Source organism: Grammomys surdaster, unplaced genomic scaffold (genome assembly GCF_004785775.1).
Source record: "Grammomys surdaster isolate TR1022 unplaced genomic scaffold, NIH_TR_1.0 125669, whole genome shotgun sequence".
Classification (NCBI taxonomy): domain Eukaryota; kingdom Metazoa; phylum Chordata; class Mammalia; order Rodentia; family Muridae; genus Grammomys; species Grammomys surdaster.
The window spans coordinates 967,674-988,672 of NW_021620506.1; the positions used below are offsets into that span (position 1 = coordinate 967,674).

General features: G+C 37.2%; 2 protein-coding genes across 2 annotated transcripts in view; one reads left to right on the plus strand and one right to left on the minus strand.

The window, feature by feature from the left end:
• Ankrd28 (ankyrin repeat domain 28) overlaps positions 1 to 20,999 on the plus strand; it is a 157,510-nt gene that overhangs the window by 3,573 nt on the left and 132,938 nt on the right. The window lies entirely within an intron of this gene.
• On the minus strand, positions 13,105 to 13,522 carry LOC114638901 (60S ribosomal protein L34). The gene has a single exon (XM_028787486.1). It carries the CDS (start codon positions 13,513 to 13,515, stop codon positions 13,162 to 13,164), a length of 354 nt encoding a protein of 117 aa, XP_028643319.1. The 5' UTR covers positions 13,516 to 13,522; the 3' UTR covers positions 13,105 to 13,161.

Below are 20,999 nucleotides of genomic sequence, written 5' to 3' on the forward strand. Positions count from 1 at the left end.
TTAACAAAAGAGGACCAAAGTGGTCATAATCTCCCTCTCCCTTCCTTCCTCTCTCTTCCCCTCCCCCCACCCTGCCGCGCGCTCCTGTGTCTGTGTGTATCTCTGTGTGTGTGTGTGTGTGTGTGTGTGTGTGTTTTGTGTAGCCAGGGATTGGACCTAGGACCTCTTATGTGTTACGCAAGCACACCACTGATCTGGTCATAAACCTTTTTACAAATTGAGCTAGAATTTGTATACTATAACATTTACACTCTTAAAATAAGTAGGTTTTTATTGTGTGTGTGTTTTCACAAAACTGTAATCACCACTAATTCTAGAACATTTTTACCACTCGAGAAAACCACATGACCATTAGCAGTCATTTTCAACTTTCTCTTGCTTTCTACATCTGGCAATCAATAACTACTTTTTTATGAATTTGCCTGTTCTGGATTTTTAAATGAAATCACATAGCATATGGCCTTTTATGTCTTACTTGATTCATTTTTTGATTCATGCAAAATTCTTTGTACATGTCTATTTACTTGTAAAGGTTTATTCATGTTGCATTAATCTGTTGGTCATAACTTTGTGTGTCTTGTATAGGGCTGCTACATTAAAATCCAAGGGTCTTATGCTAAGGGTCTGAGTTACATTACTAATCTGACCATAAACTTGTAGCATGTTCAGGAGTTTGCAAAAAAAATTAAAAATACTTATACCATTTTATTTGCACCTGAAGCTGACTTAACATTAGTGTGGAATAGTGTCTTTCTGTTTCTCAGAAATTTGTTTGTAACTGGAGTTAAATTTTGTTTGCAGTAATACTAAAGGGTAGTAGGTTTTAATTTTTAGATTTTTAGAATTTTTTCTACTTGTATTTAGTGTGTAGGTTTCTTAAAATACTGTTTTCCCCCTATGTAAAAATGTTTAAATTTTAGGGCCCTATTAGGTACATGATTATGAAATATTATAATTGAAAATGTTATACAATATGTAATGATTAGGTCAGTGGTTGGTATCAGCCTTGGCTGTCCCAGAACTTGTACAGACTCAGTTGGCTTCAAACTCTCTGAGAGGTCTTCCTTTACAGACATCTCCTGAGTAATGAAGTTAAAGAAGCACACTACCATCTACAGCAATGTTGGGAGGGGCAGTTTGAGATAGGGTTTCTCTGTATTCCTGGCTAGCCTGGAACCTGGTTTGTAGACCAGGGTGGCCTTGAACATTGTGTGGTTACAATGTATGAATTTTTAAAGAATAGATTAAAAAAATCTACATACAATTTTAATATTGAACTTATTTTGCATAGTATAAATTCTCACTTGATCAAGGATCTACTGAGAACTGAACATGATTAGGCTTTCCATGAGTAGGGAAACAAAGAAGAGATACTATTTGTGTAGTAGTTTGACTAAGAAGGACCCCTAGGGCTCGTAGATCTAAATACTTAGTAACCAGGGGGTGGAACTGTTTGAAAGGATTACAAAGATTTTGAAGTGTGGCCTTGTTGGAATAGGTGTGGCTTTGTTGGAGGATCTGTGTCACTAGGGGTAGGCTTTGACTTTGAAAAGCCCGTGCCAGTTCCTATCTATTTTTCTGTCTGTGGATCAAGATGTAGCTCTCAACTGCTACTCCAATGGCATGCTCTCCACCATGATAACAATGGACTAAGCTTATGAAATTGTAAGCAAGCCTCCAATTAAATGCTTTCTTTTATAAGAATTGTCTTGACCATGGTGTCTCTTTTCAGGAATAGAACAGCATCTAAAACACTTTAAGATACCTTATAATTATGTTTACAAAATACATGAAATGCTGAAGAACATTGATGCTCATATATTCAAGTACACTATATTAGATTTCTCTTTGATTTGTCTTAGAGAATAATCAGGACAAAAGAAAGAGGCACAATCTCTGCCCTTAAGGGCAGTATTAGCAAAAAAGGAAAACAAAGGCTACATAAATACACTTTATATGAGTTGCTTCAAGTGCAAAATGTATAGATGTTGAAGGAAAACATAGATTATATTAAGTGAAAATGTAATGGACAATTGAAAATTAAAAGCTCATTTGTATCAGTGGCTTTTGAATAACTTGTGTCATACAAAGTAATACCTATTGAGTTCCATAAATGATGGAGAGAATTCAGAATTCAGAAGGTATCAGATTATAGCTAGATAAAAACTCTTGGGGCAAATGAACTATTTTAGGTTCACCAAAAGTATGTGTTAATGTTAGAAGGAAATAGTTATGCTTGGAAATGTCAAGAGAAAAATGAAGTGGTAGGCCAGGAAAGAAGGTGCTAGGACAACTAGGAGACAAGTTTTTTTTTGTTTGTTTGTTTTGTTTTTCGAGACAGGGTTTTTCTATGTAGCTCTGGCTGTCCTGGAACTCACTTTGTAGACCAGGCTGGCCTTGAACTCAGAAATCTGCCTGCCTCTGCTTCCCAAGTGCTGGGATTAAAGGCGTGCGCCACCATTGCCCAGCATGAGGAGATCGTCTTGCTAAGTGTAATTGTAAAGGATGGCCAAGTTAATAGTGACTGTGTTATGAGTACTTTGAATATTAGGCCGAGAATTTAGATATGGACAGCAATAGCTGAGCTTCCTTCAGATAAAGTCAAATTTCAGCAAGGTTGTACATGTGTGCATGTACATAGTTCTTGAACTTTACTAGCTCCTAGAAGGGTCTGGGACACACCCAGCATTTAATCACTATAAAGTATACATATATTTTGTTTTATATTCTGGATATTAATCACGTGTTAGGTAAATTGCTTGGATGAGATTTTCCCTATTGTATAGACTGTCTCTTCATTCTGGTAATGGTTTCATTTTTAAAAAATGTATTTATCATCAATATGCCTGGAGCTTTCAGAAGCTTTATGGTAATGAGCCATTATTTGGGTGCTGGGAATTGAAGCTGGGTCCTCTGCAAAAGCAGCAAATGCTCTTCACCACTGAGCCATTTTTCCAACATTTCCCCTTTGGAGACAGGGATTCTCTAGGTCAGTGGTTCTCAACTTGTGGGTTGTGACCCATTTGAGAGTTGAGAGACCTTTTCACAGGGGTCACTTAAGATCATTGGAAAACAGATACTTGGATTAAGATTCATAACTAGCAAAATTACAATTATGAAGTATCAGTAAAAATAATTTTATGGTTGGGGGTCACCACAACATGAGGAACTGAATTAAAGGTTGTAGCATTAGGAAGGTTGAGAAGCACTGTGGTAGGTAGTCCTTGCTGTTTTGGAGCTAAGTAGACCAGGTTGACTTTGAACTGCCTCTACCCGAGTGCTGGAACTAAAGATGTGTATCACTGCCTATTATACTTACTTCTTTTGCTGCACGCAAGCTTTTTAATATCGTGAAATCTCATTTACCAATTCTTGCTATTATTTCTTTTTCTTTCTTTCTTTCTTTCTTTTTTTTTTTTTTTTTTTGGTTTGGTTTTTCAAGACAGGGTTTTTCTGTGTAGCCCTGGCTGTCCTGAACTCACTCTGTAGATCAGGCTGGCCTCGAACTCAGAAGTCTGCCTGCCTCTGCCTCCCAAGTGCTGGGATTAAAGGCGTGCGCCACCACCGCCCGGCTCTTGCTATTATTTCTTGAGCTATTGGAATCCTGTTTAGAAAATTGTCTTCTATGCTTTTTTCTTTGAAGTGTTTTCTTCTAGTAGTTTCATATCTTAAATTAAGGTCTTTGATAGGTTTTGAATTGATTTTTATACACAAAGTGACAGGTAGGGGCCTACTTGCAGCCTTATATATATTGATACTAAGTTTTCTTAGTATCATTTATTAAGAGCCTGCCGTTTTGCTCATATATGGTTTGGTCCCAGTGTTGAGAATCACATGGCGTTAGTTGTGTAGGTTTATATCTGGGTCTTCTCTTCTTATCTGTTGGCTTCTGTGCGCTTGAAGCCTGCTGCTTTTTGACTGTCACTTTGCAGTGTAATTTGTCTTAATTTCTTTTGTTTTTTGTAATTCTGTATGTGTTTTTCGATTAAAAAAATTTCTGAAGAATTTTGTTAGAATTTTGCTGGAGATTACATTCAATCTGTAGATGGCTTGATGTGTGATCATGGGATTGTGGTAAGTCTTTTTACTGTCTCTTGCCTCTTCCATTGTCTTCATGCTTATACTTGTTATTGTAGAGGTCTAGGTAAGTATATTATTATTTTGTTGGTGGTGGTGCTTTGATTCCAGACTATTATGAATGAGGATTTTTCCTGATTTTTTTTCTCTTAACATATTCATTATTGATGGATATAATTTATATTTCCCAGGTGACTACTAATTTTAGTGTATTGATTTTATATCCTGCTCTTTTGCTGAAAGTTCTCTCAGATCTTGAGTTTTCTGGTGGAGCGTTGGGCATCTTTTAAGTATAGAATCATGTCACCTGCAAATATGGATAATTTACTTTTTTACTGTTTTATCATTTTTATTTCTTTTGGGGTGTTTTGCTTTTTGAGATTAAAGTCTTGCTCTGTATCCCTGGCTGGCCTGGAACTCCTTCTATAGACCAGACTTGGATTTGAAGAGACCCACCTGCCTCTGCTTTCAGAGTGCTGGGGGAGAGGACAGTCCTGTCTCATTCTTGGTGCTTTCAGTTTCCCTCCTACCAGTATCAAGTTGGCTGTAGACTTTTGTAAATAACCTTAATATTTTTAGGTACTCTATATTAATGATGATGAGTTAATAGTGATCAATTAATGGTGATCTTTGTATTACTAGTTTCTAACAGCCGTTTATGGACGAACATGAATTTGTCAAAGGCTCTTTAGGTTTCTTTTAAGATCATCAATCAATTCCTCCACCCACCCAATTTTATGTTGCATTTATTGATTTGAGTATGTTGAGGTATTCTAAGAAAACAGACTTGATCATAGTCTCTTAGTGTATTTTTGTTTAGTCTGCAAATATTGTAATGTGGCTTTGTTTGTTTGTTTAATCAATGAGATTGGTCTGTAGTTGGTTTTCTTATCTCTGCTGGATTAGTAGATGAGTTTGCAGTGTTCCTTCCCTGTCTGTTTTATGGAACAGATTGAGGAACACTGTTCTTTAAAGATTTGGTAGAGGGCAGCCGTGACTCCATCTGGTCATATGATTTCTCCTTGTTGAGATTTTTTATTTTTATTACTGTTGTATGATCTTTGAGGTTTTGGGTTTTTTTTTTTTCCTTCTTGGATCAAGTCTGGTAAGTTACACATATCTTAGAAATTTACTCTAAAATTTTCAGCTTACTGGAACACAAGATTTGATCCTTTGTATCTAACGTATTCTTTTTAAAAGTTCATTTTTTGGTTTTTTCCTTTTTTTTTAACTTGGAGGCAGTACTGCATGCAACTTTATTTGACATTCAGCAGGTTAGTTCTCATCCACATTGACCGTCTGTAGATTTTTGAATGTAGTAACAGGCACATAAGTTACCAACGTGTAGAGCTTGTTTGGTGAATCCTTATCTTCATTACGTTTTCTGAACAAATGTACTCGGATGCGATATGGAACATTCCTTATTCCTTTGGCCCAGACAGCTTTATTGAGCCTGGTGTCAGTGCGCACATCTGGAGTCCCCATCTTCATAGCAAACTTTCGAATTTCTTTGAGTGCCCGAGGAGCACGCTTCTTGAAGCCCACTCCATGGATGTGTTTGTGAATGTTGATGGTGTATTCTCGGGTCACCACCTCGTTGATGGCAGAACGGCCCTTCTTTGCGGGAGCCATTCTGCCGGGCCCAAGTTGGAAAGGAAGGGCGCAAGGAATTGTGGAATTAGTTTTTTCTTTTATTAATTTGGGCCATCTATCTTTGCTTAAATAAGGGTTTACTAATCTTGTTTAACTTTTCAAAGAGTGAGCCTTTTGTTTTTATTGGTCCTTTTTATTGTTGTTTTAGTCTCCATTCTATTTCTCTCCTCCTTGATTTTCTTTCCTTCTGATTTTGGGTTTTGTTTTTCCCAGACTATGTGATAAGTCATTAGGTTATTCTTTTGAGATGTTATGGGTTTTTATATGTGTATCCATAGCTATAAATTTTCCCCTAACACTGCTTTTGCAGTATCTCACCCACTTTAATGCGTTTTCATTTGTATTGGATTGTAGAACATTTTTAATTTCAATTTCTTTAAAAATTTGCAGATTTATTCTTGTATGTGTTTGTATATTTTCTGTAGTTCCACTTGGTATTGATTTTATTTTGATTTGGAGAGATAAAAGAAAGCATTTCGTCGGGCGGTGGTGGCGCACGCCTTTAATCCCAGCACTTGGGAGGCAGAGGCAGGCGGATTTCTGAGTTTGAGGCCAGCCTGGTCTACAGAGTGAGTCCCAGGACAGCCAGGGCTATACAGAGAAACCCTGTCTCGAAAAACCAAAGAAAAAAAAAGAAAGAAAGGAAAAAAAAAGAAAGTATTTCAATATTTTTGTATTTGCTAATACTTGTTTTATATCCTGAAATGTAATCAGTTTTGGAGAAAGTGTTCTGGATGGCCAAGAAGCAGCATGTATTCTGTAACTCTTAAATGGGATATTCTATAGATGTTATTAAATCCATATGATATATAATATAGTCTAACTCAAAAGTTTCTTTGTTGATTTTTTTTTGTCTAAATACTCTATTAGTGAGAGAGGAGTATTAAAGTCACATCTTGTAATACGAAGACAAGTAGTGTTTGTTTGAAATTGAGTGCAAAATTTGATGTATTTACAGTCATAGCTTGACAAATAGCTGTCTAACAGTCAGTGATTTTCTTGCTTTTAATTTTGGTTTTCAGTCTGCTTTTTAATATCCAAGTATAACCTATTCCTGCTTACTCTTGAGTTCTCTGTTTGCTTGAGATGCATGCTCTGGTAAGGTGATTTTCTTGCACACAGTTGGCTTTTGTATTTTAAACCAAACATATATGTGTTAAACCAAACCCATTTATATGTTTTAATTGAAAGATAAAACCTTGCCTCTCGACGGGCGGTGGTGGTGCACGCCTTTAATCCCAGCACTTGGGAGGCAGAGGCAGGTGGATTTCTGAGTTCAAGGTCAGCCTGGTCTACTGCGTGAGTTCCAGGACAGCCAGGGCTACACAGAGAAACCCTGTCTTGAAAAAAACAAAAAAACCTACCAACAAACAAAAAAACCCTTGCTCCTTGCTTCTAGGGTTATTAAAGGCATACACAGAATTTTCCTTTGTTCACCTTAGAGGTTTGCTGGTATATTGAGTTTGATTCTTTACTAATTCTCATTTGTTTATTTGTTCACCTAGTGAGGTTTTCTTTTTTTCTTTGAGCTTTAGTAATTTTGTTTGTCTTCCTCTTTGTGCAGCATTGCTGAAAGTGTACACTGCTGTCTTGGTAGTCATTAATTGCTTTCCTTTATGCTCACTGTGGCTTTTTAAAAATTCTCCTTTCAGTTTTCAAAGATAATTTTTTACTAGATACAGAAATTGTAGTTAGCAATTACTTTTAGGATGTGAAGTATATTAGTACATCTCCTAGCCTTTAGGATTTCTATTGAACATTTTGTTATTTTGATAGGTTCATAGTAATAAGGAATGTGTAACTCTGCCTTGAGGCTTCCAGTGTCTTGTTTTGGACTCTGGACACTGTAACTGTAAGATGACGGGAGGATTTCTGGTCACTTCTATTAGGGATTCTAAATGTGTCCTGTATTTGGATGTTTCTCCTTCCTTAGACTTAGAGAATTTTCTGCTATAATTTTTCCTCCACTCTTCCCTTCCTTTCTTAGGGGATAAGATCTTGCTATATAGCCCAGGTTGACTTAGAACTAACTCACTGTGGTGATCTTCCTGCCTCAGACTCCCAATTGCTTGTAATACAGGCATGCACCATCACACCTAGCTTTGTAGCTTCCTTCTATACCAAAGATTTATATTTCATTCTTAATTATATCCTGGAGATGTTAAAAGTTGTGATGATGACATGCCCTGTTGCTGTCTGAGTGTTCTCAGACCTTTTCATTGAGCATTCTATTTGATTGATTGAGCTTTTCATTACTAGGGGCTCTCACACCCCAATTCTGTATGTCTTTGCAGAATTGTTCGGGTTGCTGAATTTCTTGTTCAGGTCCTAAATTGACTTTTTTTTTTTTTTTTTGGTTTTTTTTCGAGACAGGGTTTCTCTGTGTAGCCCTGGCTGTCCTGGAACTCACTCTGTAGACCAGGCTAGCCTTGAACTCTCGAACTCAGAAATCCACCTGCCTCTGCCTCCCAAGTGCTGGGATTAAAGGCATGTGCCACCACCACCCGGCTAAATTGACTTCTTTACATTATTTGTTTATTTGAATCCTCTTTGAGGTCATTGATCATTTTAAAAATTAAATTTTTAAAAGTGCACGCACGTGTGCATGTGTTTGTGCCCAACATTCCAGCCATTTCCATAGTTTTGAATTTGGTTATTGAAGATATATTCCATTTTGGAGGAATTCTGATGTCTTTCTTTTTCATGTTGTTTTTCTGCTATGATTTTGCAGTTATTTGGGATGTATATCTCTTTAGGCTTATATGTGACCATCTTAGTGAGGAACCTTTTCTTGAGGACACAATTCCCAGTACTGTTGAGAGGAGAAAGCCAATGGTGGTAACAGCAACAATACCCCAGCAAACCAAATAAATAAATACAAAAAAAAAAATCAATTAAAGACTGCTGTATCTGCTGGGCAGTGGTGGCGCACGCCTTTAATCCCAGCTCTTGGGAGGCAGAGGCAGGTGGATTTCTGAGTTCATGACCAGCCTGGTCTACAGAGTGAGTTCCAGGACAGCTGGGGCTATAAAGAGAAACCCTGTCTCAAAAAACCAAAAAGAAAAAAAAGAAAAAGACTGCTGTATCACTGTTAACCATAGAAAAAGAAAGGGCAATGTGGAATAAGCTATGAAATTAAAGCTGTCAAGGTGTAGTTAATAAAAGAATGAAAGAGAGGAGGAGTTAAAGAAAAAAATGAAGAGAAGAGCAAGAGATAAAAAATTGATTATAAAGTTTAAAACAAAACAAACCAAAACAAGGTAAATGTCTTAGATCCCAGGAAGAAGAGGCTGGAGAGGTAACACAGCAGTGTTGGATCAGCCTAGCATGCCCAAGGCTCTGGGGTTTAATCTCAGGACTGTTAAAACAGCAGCAATACATAATAAAACAGAAAAGGGTTTGTTTTAAATTTTAAAAAGTACTTAAAGTACTATAAAGAAAAAGGTAAGAGAAAGAATTAGAGAAGGATTCTTTCTAGCTTCTGTAAAAATTGCAATCTGCCAGGTCTGGAGGAGGAACAGTTAATGGCCATTCTTCTCTGTTCTCACCACACTGGTTGGTGCTGTTCCCGGGTCCTCTAGATCAGCCCCTGTGGTTCACTGTTAGTGAACAGGGTCTCAGTTAGTGTGTTGTTTCCCTTCTGTGTTGGCTCCAATGAGCTTTGAGACCTTTGGGGTGGCTCCCAAGTTGCTGTGCCTATGGGTGATGAACATCCAAACTGAGAGATGTCTCCAAGTGTGTGTCAGAATGAGGAAAATAGTACTGAGATCCACTCTGGTGAGAACTTAGTTATCCCATCAGTCACAGTGTATATTGGTGACTTCTTAAACATGCATATCACTTGTTTTCATCCTGGACATTGAAACTATTTGAGTAAAATGATAATAGAAAAAATAATCTTGGTTTCAACTAAGATTGTGTTATTGATACAGCTTTTTTCATCCTTAAGACTTATAAACATTTTTAAATTTTGATTCCCAAATTTGTGATTTTGGATTTGAGTTTTTATTAAACTCAAATCTCTCCAACATGTTCCTATTTGATCATTTCAGTCAGTTACATTTCACACCAAATGTAGCACAATTTATTATTCCTTTGACTGACTGATTTTATTTTACATCAAATTCTATAACCAGATTGTAAAGCATACAAGAATGTACTTGTACTTGGAGAATTGTTGGCAGGAAATCTGGCCAAGCATTTGGGGAGGTTGAGACAAGAGAATTGCTGCAAATTCAAGGACAGACTGAGCCATCGTGAGTATCAGCCCAACCAGGACTACATGGCAAGGCCTGGTCTCAGTGATACCTCCCCAGTCCCCCAGTCAGAATGTTAGCATATATGGTTGGAGCATAGGACACATGGAGTGTGAGGAAATGACTGTGGTGGAGAGAGGGGCCAGGTCATAGAGTGTGTGTTCTGAACTATCACTGAATTATCCAAAGCAGGCAGTACAAGATTTGTATTTTGAATGAATTCTGGAGAATTGATAAAGTACAGGAATTGGTAGGATGTTAAATTTATTTGAAATAGGTTTGACCTTAGCCAGTAAGAAGAATTTTATTTTGTAAATATTGATGTTGGAACTTGTAAACATTGAAATGTCCTTGAGTAATCTGTTAAATATGAGACTGATTTCATAGAAGAGCGTTTTAGGTAGTAATCAAAGTAAGTGAGTTTGAGAATGAGAAGGGCTCATGATCAAAGAGAATATAATGGAGAACATAGAATAGGTGGAGGAAAGGGAAGTCTGAGAAGTCACAGGAGGTAGGAAAAGGCTGCTAGAGATTGCTTGTCACAGGTCAAAGGGAAAAGGCTTTGCCAAGTAGCACCTATATTCTCTTGGGCTTTGCTTAACTTAGGCTTAAATTGCTCTGATTAAAGAAATAATATCATGAAGACTGCAGAGTAGAAAAGCTCCATCTAACATGACCTTGGTTGAAAGCAGAGTTTTCCTTCCGTGGCTTTCAGTTTATACAAATAGTTACAGTGCCTAACATAGGAAGTACTATTGAGTATCCATCATAATTTAATACATTGTTGTAAACTTGGAAAATGGTCTTCGTATTTGCCTCAAGCTCTTTACTGCTTAAACCACTGTTTATTTGTGTTTATATCAGAATCACTTGGCAAGCTTTAAATACAAATTCTTAGAATGTGCATTGGGAGAGCCTAGTTAGACCCATAGACCAAGGATCACTTCCACAGTTAATTAATGTTTATTGCTTTTTAATGTGTGCATTTGGTGTTGTTGTTGGTGGTGTTGTTGTTGTTGTTGGTGGTGGAGGTAGGAAATTTAGTCCAAGTGTTACTTTATTTCCTCCTTTGAATAATCCTATTTCCCATTTGTTGCCAGAGCAGCTTTAGATATGAGGTCAGCTTGAGTAGATTCCAGCTTCCTTAGTCTCCCAGGTAATCATTCATTACCTTGGAGTTTTGAATTTAAGTGTGAAATAAAAGTAAACGTTGTGCTGACCCTACAATTTGGGAAGTTTATTTATTGTAGTGTCCACATCCATCAATATAAGTCCTTATACCATTTTCTAGGGATAGCTATTGCCCTTGGTTTGTGCTATTTGTGTTTAAGACCTCACTTGTATGATAGGCTAGTCTTCAACAGTTGGCTTCTAGTTCTTGTATATTGTTTTCTTTGCAATACTGTTAATGGAAATGGATATAATAAACACCTTGATTGTTGGATTAAAAAAGAAACTCATGTCTACTATCTGTTGGTCCTTGATACTGGGGATACATCTATAGAGCAAGATATCTACTTCCTATGATGGGATGAAATGAAATTAGATATGGATAGTTATTTTAGCCATGAGTTGGAAACATTAAAGAAATGGCTAATTGTACCCAGAGGTGAAGTTGGAATGATTTCTTCAAATTTACTCTAATAGAATTTTACTTACTGATGTTACTTTCACAGTTTGCCATTCTTTTGCCCCCCCTCCCCCATAGGGATTGAACCCAGGCTCTTGGCCATTATAGTAAGTTCAACCCTCTATTCTTTATTTTGACTCAAAAGAATTAACACCCCCCCCACACACACATACAGAATATATTCTTAATCTTATATTAACTGAAATTTAGATAATTCATCTCTTACTTTTGTTTTTAATTCCTACCTCCTTCTTACATGTTGTTCCATTATTAGTGTCTGTATGTACTATGCCTGTTAGTAAGACTGTGATACTCAGGCAGGACAAAACCCATGTAAAAATGCCCATTATTGTACTCAGATTAGTTTTGTTTTGTATATAGCATAGGCTGACCTTAAACCTAAGATCCTTCTGCTTCAGCTGCTCCAAGTACAGAGATTGTAGACATTTACTATCATGCTTCTTAGCAAGAATTCAGTTTTGCTTAAATGTGCTGTGTACTGTAGTACAACTTTAAAAATACTACTTACTTAGTAATTAGTGAAAACATTTTTCATTGTCATACATCATATTTGAGTATCAGCATTTGTGAAAAGGTCTTTTTTTAAAAAAACTTTTTATCAATTCTTTGTGAATTTCACGTCATGCACCCAGTCCCAATCATCTCCCCATCCCTTTGTATCTCCACCTCCCTTGCAATTTCCCCCAAAAAGGAAAATTAAAAATAAAACAAAACATCTCATTTGGAAGCTCAGTGTGTCACAGTGTGTCCCACGGTGTACCCTTTTAGCCATACATCTTTACTTGCAAATGTGCATTACAGTGAGTCATTGGTCTGTTTAAAGGCTACACCATCAATACTGGATCTTCCTCACCAGGACTCCTTGGATGTTCTGTAGCTGCCCTATGTCATGGAGATCCTGTAGCCATGGGTCTACAGAACTAGCTAATTCCTTCTTCTTGCTTTGGGTTTAGCTTGCTTTTCTTTTTCTAATTCTTAAGGTAGAAGTTTGTTTGAAATTTTTCATGTTTAGTTATAAATTGCCTTCTATAAACATTGTTAATTGTATCTTAAGCTTGTGCTATGTCTTATTTTTATTCAGCTTAAAATATGTTCTGAGTTTCTTTGTGATGTCGTTTTTGACCCGAGGTTTTTTGTTTGTTTTGTTATTGATTTTCAAATATTCTTTTGTTTTTTATTTCTACTTCACTTACATTATGATTGGAGATGTTCTTTGTGTCACTGACATGGTTTGGAAAATGGTCTATGAGACTTAACAAGCATTTGTTTGCATTTTGCTATTGGATTCTTTCATGTGTCTTTTGGGTCAAGTTAGTTGGTAGTGACGTTCAAATCTTCATTATTTTTTCTAATTTTCTGTCTTCACTTTTATTATTGCAGATAAGATTGACATTTGCCTATAACCTTTAACTTGACAATTTCATCTATCATTCTGGCTTTTTTTTTAAATGCTACCTATTTGGAGACTTTTTTTTTTTTTTTGTAGACTAAGCCTTGATTTTTATTACTTAAAAAAATGCAGATTTATTTTGCTTTCTGACTCTGTGCTTGTGCCTTCAACACTTTCACAACGATTTTCTGCTCCTCAATAAGGAAAGCCCGCTTGATCCTGTCTCGGACACACTTGGCACACATGGAGCCACCGTAGGCCCTGCTGACATGTTTCTTTGTCTTAGACAATCTCATAAGGACTTTGGGTCTCACAGCACGAACCCCTCGCAGTCTGCCTGGGCACACACCACATGCGGATTTGGGTGCCTTCCCAACCTTCTTGGTGTAAAGGTAAACAATCCTGTTGCCAGGGGTTCGAGACAGCCTGGTTTTGTTAGAGGCTGTGTTGTAGGAAAGCCTACGACGGTATGTCAAACGCTGGACCATCTTGAGTACCTTCCACTCTAAGCACCGTCCCGGAAGAGTGGAGACTTTTTATTAAGAGAATACATTTATATTTGTACCTTTCTGCTTAATTGATAGTTTTAATATTATAAAATATCTTTGTCTCCTATAAAAAATTTACATTTTATTTTCAGTGATTGTTTCTTAGCATTGTTTTTCTGATGTGTTTGAATCTGAAGTGTCTCTTTAGGTGGACTATAATCAATGATTTGATATTGCTTTGTGAGTGGTGCTTTTTGAGACAGTGTCTCACTAAGAGCTCACATTGGTCTGGAACCTAGTGGTCTTCCTGTTTTCAGCTTCCTCAATACTTTGATTCCTGAATGTATTGGGAATTTCTTTCTAGAATACAGTCAAACAATCTGTCTTTTAGGAAAAATATTGTGTGTGCATCTATGATGTGTCTTTCAGTATGAATATGCTTGTCATATGGTGTGCCTGTGGAGGTCAGAGTACAGTTTTGGTATCTATACTTTTCGTCTATCCTGAGATCTGGAGTGGGAACTCAAACAATCAGGTTTGTGCCACAAGTGCTGTGTCTTCACATTGGCCCTCATGTAATTAAACCCCTCCTAAAGGAGCGCTTAATCCATTTATTTAAAAAACTTGTTTCTTTTTTTAAGTATATGTATATATGTGTGTCTCTGTGTGGGTATGTTTTTGTGAGTGATGGTATGTCCAAGGAGTCCAGTAAAGGGTGCCACATTATGGGTGGGTGTGAGCTACCAGGGGTATGGTTTCTGGGAACCAAACTTGGTTCTTCTGCAAGAGAACTGTGACTTCTTAACCAGTGAGCTATACTTCCAGCCTTAATCCTTTTATCTTTTCATACATATATGTGATATCTCTTCCTATTTTATCATTTTTGGTTTCCTTGATTTTCAAAAAAAAATATTTTTGTACTTTCTGTTCTATGTATCAAGCATTTGTCTTATTTATTGCAGTGTACTACATATGAATGCTATTAATGTCTCAGTGTAGCTAACTCCATTTCCTCTCCTCTTAGTGCTATCATTGTTATGTATGTTATGTTCATTAGTAATAATCTCCTTTAATCCCAGCACTTGGGAGGCAGAGGCAGGTAGATTTCTGAGTTCGAGGCCAGCCTGGTCTACAGAGTGAGTTCCAGGACAGCCAGGGCTGCACAGAGAAACCCTGTCTCGAAAAACCAAAAAAAAAAAAAAAGTAATAACCTCATGGCAGTGTTTTGATTATTTTTACAGCATATATCAATTTAAAGAATAAAACAAGATTAAAAACATTTTATTAACCTATAATCTTAGCATTCACAATTTTCTTTATTCTTAGATTCAAGTTAACTACCTACTGTCAATTCTTTTTTCACTAATACAGCTTTATTATATAACCCCCCTTTCTGTGTTATATAAAAGCCCAATGGTACAGTTATATTCTTTCATTCAATAAACTTTTACATTAGAGAGAACAAAAATAGGACGTATTATTTACACTTTTTCTTTATCTACAGTGGTCTTTGGCGGTTTTGCATTTTCATCATATGAATTCCAGCTACTACCTGGTTCTATCCTGAAGAATTTCCTTTAGTATTTGGCTGTATGTTACTTTTTGTCCCTGAGCGAATAAGGAACATTTTTCATTCAAATCACCACCTTTCACTACGGGGCCCCTGTAGGCCAATGTCCGTCTCAGAATGCATTTAGTTCAACTTCCAAACTTTCCATAGTCTTTAACATCTCAACACTTCAAAAAGTCAAAAGTTTCTTGAGACTCCAGGCACATTATCCCTTTAGATTGGAGCTTTGAGGAAATGGCTTTGCATTTATTCAGAGATGGACTGTTTAGAGACTCTGTAGAAAGACAAAGCTCTCCCTTTCTCTGTGATTTCCTTAGTATTTTGGCTAATTTCATCCAAGTAGTTACTTGAAGGCATATATTTACAGATTTGGGAACTGTGGGGAATGGTTCAGGAGGTACAGTGTTTGCCTTGCAGACATGAAGATCTAAATTCTATCTCCAGAACACATGTGAAAATGCCAGTCATGGCACAGACAGGAGGATCATTAGGACTTGCTGACCAGCAAGTTTAGTCTAAGCCAATAAGAGCTTGTCTCAAAGGAGATAGCATTCTTGAGGGTGACAACTAAGGTTGTCTTCTGGCCTCTATGTGCACATATGTACACTTCCACATTCGGGTTCATGTACACCAGCATGTATGTATGTAAATACATGTATGCATATTTACTAAAAATAATTACAATTTTTAGCAAAGTTTAGTGAGGTTTATAGAGAAGGAATCACCATGTGCAACAACAGTTGGGGGAACCACTGTTACAGAGAGAACCTTCTTCTATTTGTATACGTGGAATGGGGTTGTATGAACTGAAGAAACAAAACATCCTTTGATGTCTAATCTTTTTCTTAAGGAGCGGCTGAACATATATTAGTAGTAACCTGTTGGTAGTTTTGTCATTAACAAGAAAGTGTTACTTAAGTATTTGATGTTCATTATCTTCACTAGTTTTTATCCATACAAATGTTCAAGAGGCATTGCTTTGCTTCTAAGGAAAAAGTGATCAGAAAATTTATTAATTCCTAGTTTGTACTACCAGTTCCTCTTGTCTAAATTACAAGGGAGAAACATCCCTTTCAGTTTTGCCAGATTCTGTTAACAGTATGTGTCAAAGGTATTTATTTCCACCACCACCTACTTTGAGTGACTTCTGCAGAAGACCTTATCCTGGACTGCCCTAAATGGCTTACAGTTGGTTTTGTGATTACAGGAGTGTTGTGGTAAATCTCCAACCCAAATAAGACTGGTCAAAGAAAACACAACTCCATAATTATGAATACAAACTGCATGCCTAGATAGGGCAGATTTACCACTACACTACTCTGTTCCCCAGCTATGAGATCCCTTATAACTTGCAGGTTTTCCAGGCCACATGCTTCTCCTCCGTTGTCCTTCCACCTCTTCCTCCTCCATCGTTTTTCCTCTCCTCTTCCCCAAACCCTTTTTGCTCTGCCTCCATTTCTACTGCCCAATCACTGGCTCTAGCTTTTATTTTACAAATTAAGGTGAGCAGAAGGTTCACAAGAAGTCACCTGTGTACTGATTCACTCCTTGTCTGCAGCCCCTCCCAAGGAAAGTGGAATTAACATCAAAATACAAGACCAGGGCTGTCCACAACACTGGAGCTCTTTTTATCCTCATTCATCAAATCTGTAAGCTTTCCTGGCTATGGAGTCAGCATACTGCTTTTTTGGTTTTGTGTTTTTTTGTTTTCTGACTAATCAAAGTTAGACTTGAAGCAGTGGGGGATTTGCTGATTCCGTCCTGAGCTTATATCACAGCTGGAGGTAGGTCATAATTTTGCCCAGCACCAAATACATAATAACTAAGAAATTTGAATTTAAGCATATATTATGTCATGGTCTTCCTACATGTAAATTGAAATAACATTTTCGCCTATCGCACTCATTACTTTAAAGACATGTCTATGGAACAAATTAAGAACATAGAGAGAAATAGAGCCTATTGTTTCATTTCCCCGTAGCCTTATCTGAAATATTTCTTTAACACATGTTTATATGGTCTGTTTCCCTCTGCTGAAATTAACTTTTTGAGGACTGGGGGTTCCATAGACCATTATCATTTATAGCAATGTTTTATATACAGTGACATTCAGATAAAGGTAGGTGGATGAATGCTACGACCTGGGACCTGTATTTTTTAAAATACCTTGGGTTATTTTGTTAAACAGTCAGTCTCAAGATTAGATGAGCTTGTCTTCCCTCTGTGGCTTAATAATGTGCCTAAGAAACACATGATAAATACCGTGTCGTTACTGAAAGATCACTGTTAGATGTTGACTCGCTTGGAATTGGTAGCCTGACTGGGTTTCCTAGAAGGAAGAGTTAATCACTGTTACTGAAATACTGCTTATATGTAGGAACCCAAACATAATTGTTCCATCATCTGATAATTAAGTTTAGGAGTGATGGACAGATGGACTTAAAATGAGTTTATTCACTTAAAAAAATTTGTGTGTGTGTGTGTGTGTGTGTTTTGCCTGCAGGTGTGTAACAGTACTACATGTGTGCTTGGTGCCTGTAGAGGCCAGAAGAGGGTGTTAGATACTCTAGAACTGCAGTTACAGACAGTTGTGAGACACCATGTAAGTCCTGGGAACTGAACCTGGTTCTTCTGCAAGAGTAACAAGAGCTCTGAGCCCCAGTTTATCTGCTTTCTTGTTAAGAAGGTAAAGTCAAATCTTACAGTTTACATTAAGAACATTTTCCAGTTTTTTTCTTTTTTTCCCTCTTGCTCATTTTTGGCAATATGTGGGTGCATTTTTTGACTGTTAAAAAATGGGAGAGGAAAAAGTGCTACTGGCATCTATTGGGTAGAAGCCAGAAATGTGGCTCAAATTTTTCAGTGACTGGGACAGTTGCTTTTAATAAAGAACCATCTGGGAATTGGGAAATGGCTCATGTAAAGTACTTGCTACATAAGCCTGAGTTTAGTTCCCTAACACTGCATAAAAGCCAGGTGTGATGGTATGTGTCTGTAACCCAGTGCTAAGGTCAAGAACAACAGTTCTCTGGGTTGCTGGCCAACTAGTCCAGCCAAAATAGTGAGTTAGGTTTAGTGATAACCTTTTCTCAAAAAGTAAAAAAGAGTCAAGAGTAGTAGCTCAGCAATTCAGAACACCTTCTGCTCTTCCAGAGGACTGGAGTTCAGTTCCTGGCACCCGCATCTAGCAGCTCACAGCCACTCACAGCTCCAGCTCCCAGGGGTCCAGCACTGTCATCTGGCCTTCATGGGCACTCATGCACACATGGTACGTACAAATAGACATTCTCACAAGTAATAATAAAGATCTTAAAGAACGACAACTAAGATATCACATCAGAACAACTGCAGTGATCCCACGAGTTTACATTATGGGCTGCTGTCCAAAGGTGAAGAATAGGTTAAGTAAAAGGTTGGCCAGAATTAAAGGTAGAAAACGTCACCTTTTAGACTTAGAAATGGTTATGTCAGACAGTGAGATGGGCTTTCATTATAAAGTTACTAATAGCAATTGCCTAAACAATCTGCTTGGTTCCTTCCACACAGCTTTCCATATTTAGTGATAAGGCATCAAACACCCCAAATAGGAAATCCTTTTGTGCTTATTGTTGGAATTCACCTGGTAGGAATGCATGTCAACTTGGATGGATGTATTTGTTGAAATGGTCCCAAAAAACTGCAGAAAGGAAGATTACATTTGTTGGTACACATGAAACAGTAGTGACTATTTAGTTGGTGACACTGACAGACATGTGGTTCAGGGTGTCTTGAGGAAGAACTAGAGTTTTCCAGAGGATCTGATGTTTTCTTGTGGCTTCCATAGGGACAGGCATGCATGCAAACATAGCATATACACGCATATAAACACAAGTAAAAATCAGTCTTTTTAAAAAGTAAAGGAATTAAGGAAGAGAATTTAAAGAAGAGGTCACAGTATCAACCTTTGCCCTTCACACATACCCACACAGGTGAGTGCAATAGCATACACACACACACACACACACACACACACACACACACACACACAGTGGGGGTGGGAAGAACCATCTGATTTAAAATTCAGTATTGCTGAGTTGAGAAACCTTTCTCTAAACCAATCTGCTTGTCAACAAAGTCCTCATCTTGATTATGTGTGCATTCATAGATACATAACAGATATAGTAGTTTTTGGTCCTCAGTAGAATTAATAATGTGGCTTATTACATCAGAGGAATGCAGGTTTAACTCATTAGTAGGTAAAGGTACACAGATATGGGTCCAGGAAACTTTCAGGCACAAGGTATCAGTTGTTCTCTTTCTATAGAGTTATGTAGTCAGTGAATAGTTATTTATCCCAACAGTGGTGTAAGACAAAACTTGCCAAGGTTTACTAACCAGTAATACCCACCTGAACTTTGGTGTGCAGTGATTTTTATTGGGTAATCAGTCATAGGCAGGGTAGCTATCTATATGGCTGATCTTAATCTTCATCTTCTTTGTAGGTAAATCAGATGCTGTATGGCCTAAAGTTATGAACATAAATCTTGTTTAGACTCAGGGCTAGACAAAGGCTTCTAGTTTTTTCGGTTCTGATTTTATTTTTATTTTATTTTATTTTATTTTATTTTATTTTATTTTATTTTATTTTTTTAGCAACCAGGTCATTCCAAGGGCTTAGATTTTTACCTCCAAGATTAGTAAGAATTATCAGTAAGATTATTGGCTATAATAATAATATTTTTATTATATATAAATAATATTTATTATAATAATATATGTGCTATATATAATATATAAAATAAGTAACATATAAATTATTGTAGCTACCTGAGTAATTCTCAGAGGCTAGTTTAAGATCGATTAATGGATTTAAGATTACTTTGTACCCACTCATCTATTGCTTAAGGGACTTGTTTGTCCATTGGAAGCGGTGGGTTTGAAAGCTGCTCCATGGATCCCTAGTCCATTTCACTCTGGAGTTTACTGAATGATGATACAAATCTTATAAGTATTGATACTTTTCCATATATACAGTACCCCCTCCCCAAAAAACCCCAACATACTTGCTAATGTCAGTAACCAGAAAGTCTATAAATACTGTGAACTTAGGCATAGGTGGCCAGTACTGATCTCTCCAATTATAATTTCTGTTTAAAAGTTCTAATCTTTTGATAGTAAAAAATATTTGCAAGATACATTTCTTGAAGTGATAAATTTACTTTCCTTTTCAATGGAATTTCTTTGTCTGAATAAATGTGACAAGTAAAAAAAAAAAAAAGTGCCACCATGTGGTACTTGGAGTGAGAATAGGCTCCATAGGCTCTCATATATTTGAATGCTTAGTCAACAGGCAGTGGGACTGTTTGGGAAGGATTAGGAAGTACGGCCTTGCAGGAAGAAGTGTGTTGCTGGAGGGGGCATGGTGTTGACTTTGATTTCAGAGGCCCACTTTAGGTCCTGCTATCTCTCCCTGCCTGCTGCCTGTGGATCAGGATGTAAAGTTTTCAGTTCTAATGCTTAGTCTGTCTGTTTCCCACCATGATGATCATGGACTAACCCTTTAAAACTGTAACAAGTCCCCAATTAAATGCTTTCCTTTATAAAAGTTACCTTGGTCATAGTGTCTTCACAGCAATAGAGCAGTAACTAAAGCACATCATCTAAATACCTAACGATACATGGTAAGCACCACAACTTTCATACCACCAATACAAATTTCAACAAAGTACAGGAGCATATAAAAGGACTGCCATCTGCTCTGCTCTTGACTAATACAAGAACACCACCAACAAGGTGTCTCTGCCCATTGCCAGGGTTGGAGAGGTCTCTCTGTAGGTTTGAATGAGTTATTACTGTTATTGTTCTTTTGTTTTGTTTTGTTTTTCCCCTTCCCCTTCCCCTTCCCCTTCCCCTTCCCCTTCCCCTTCCCCTTCCC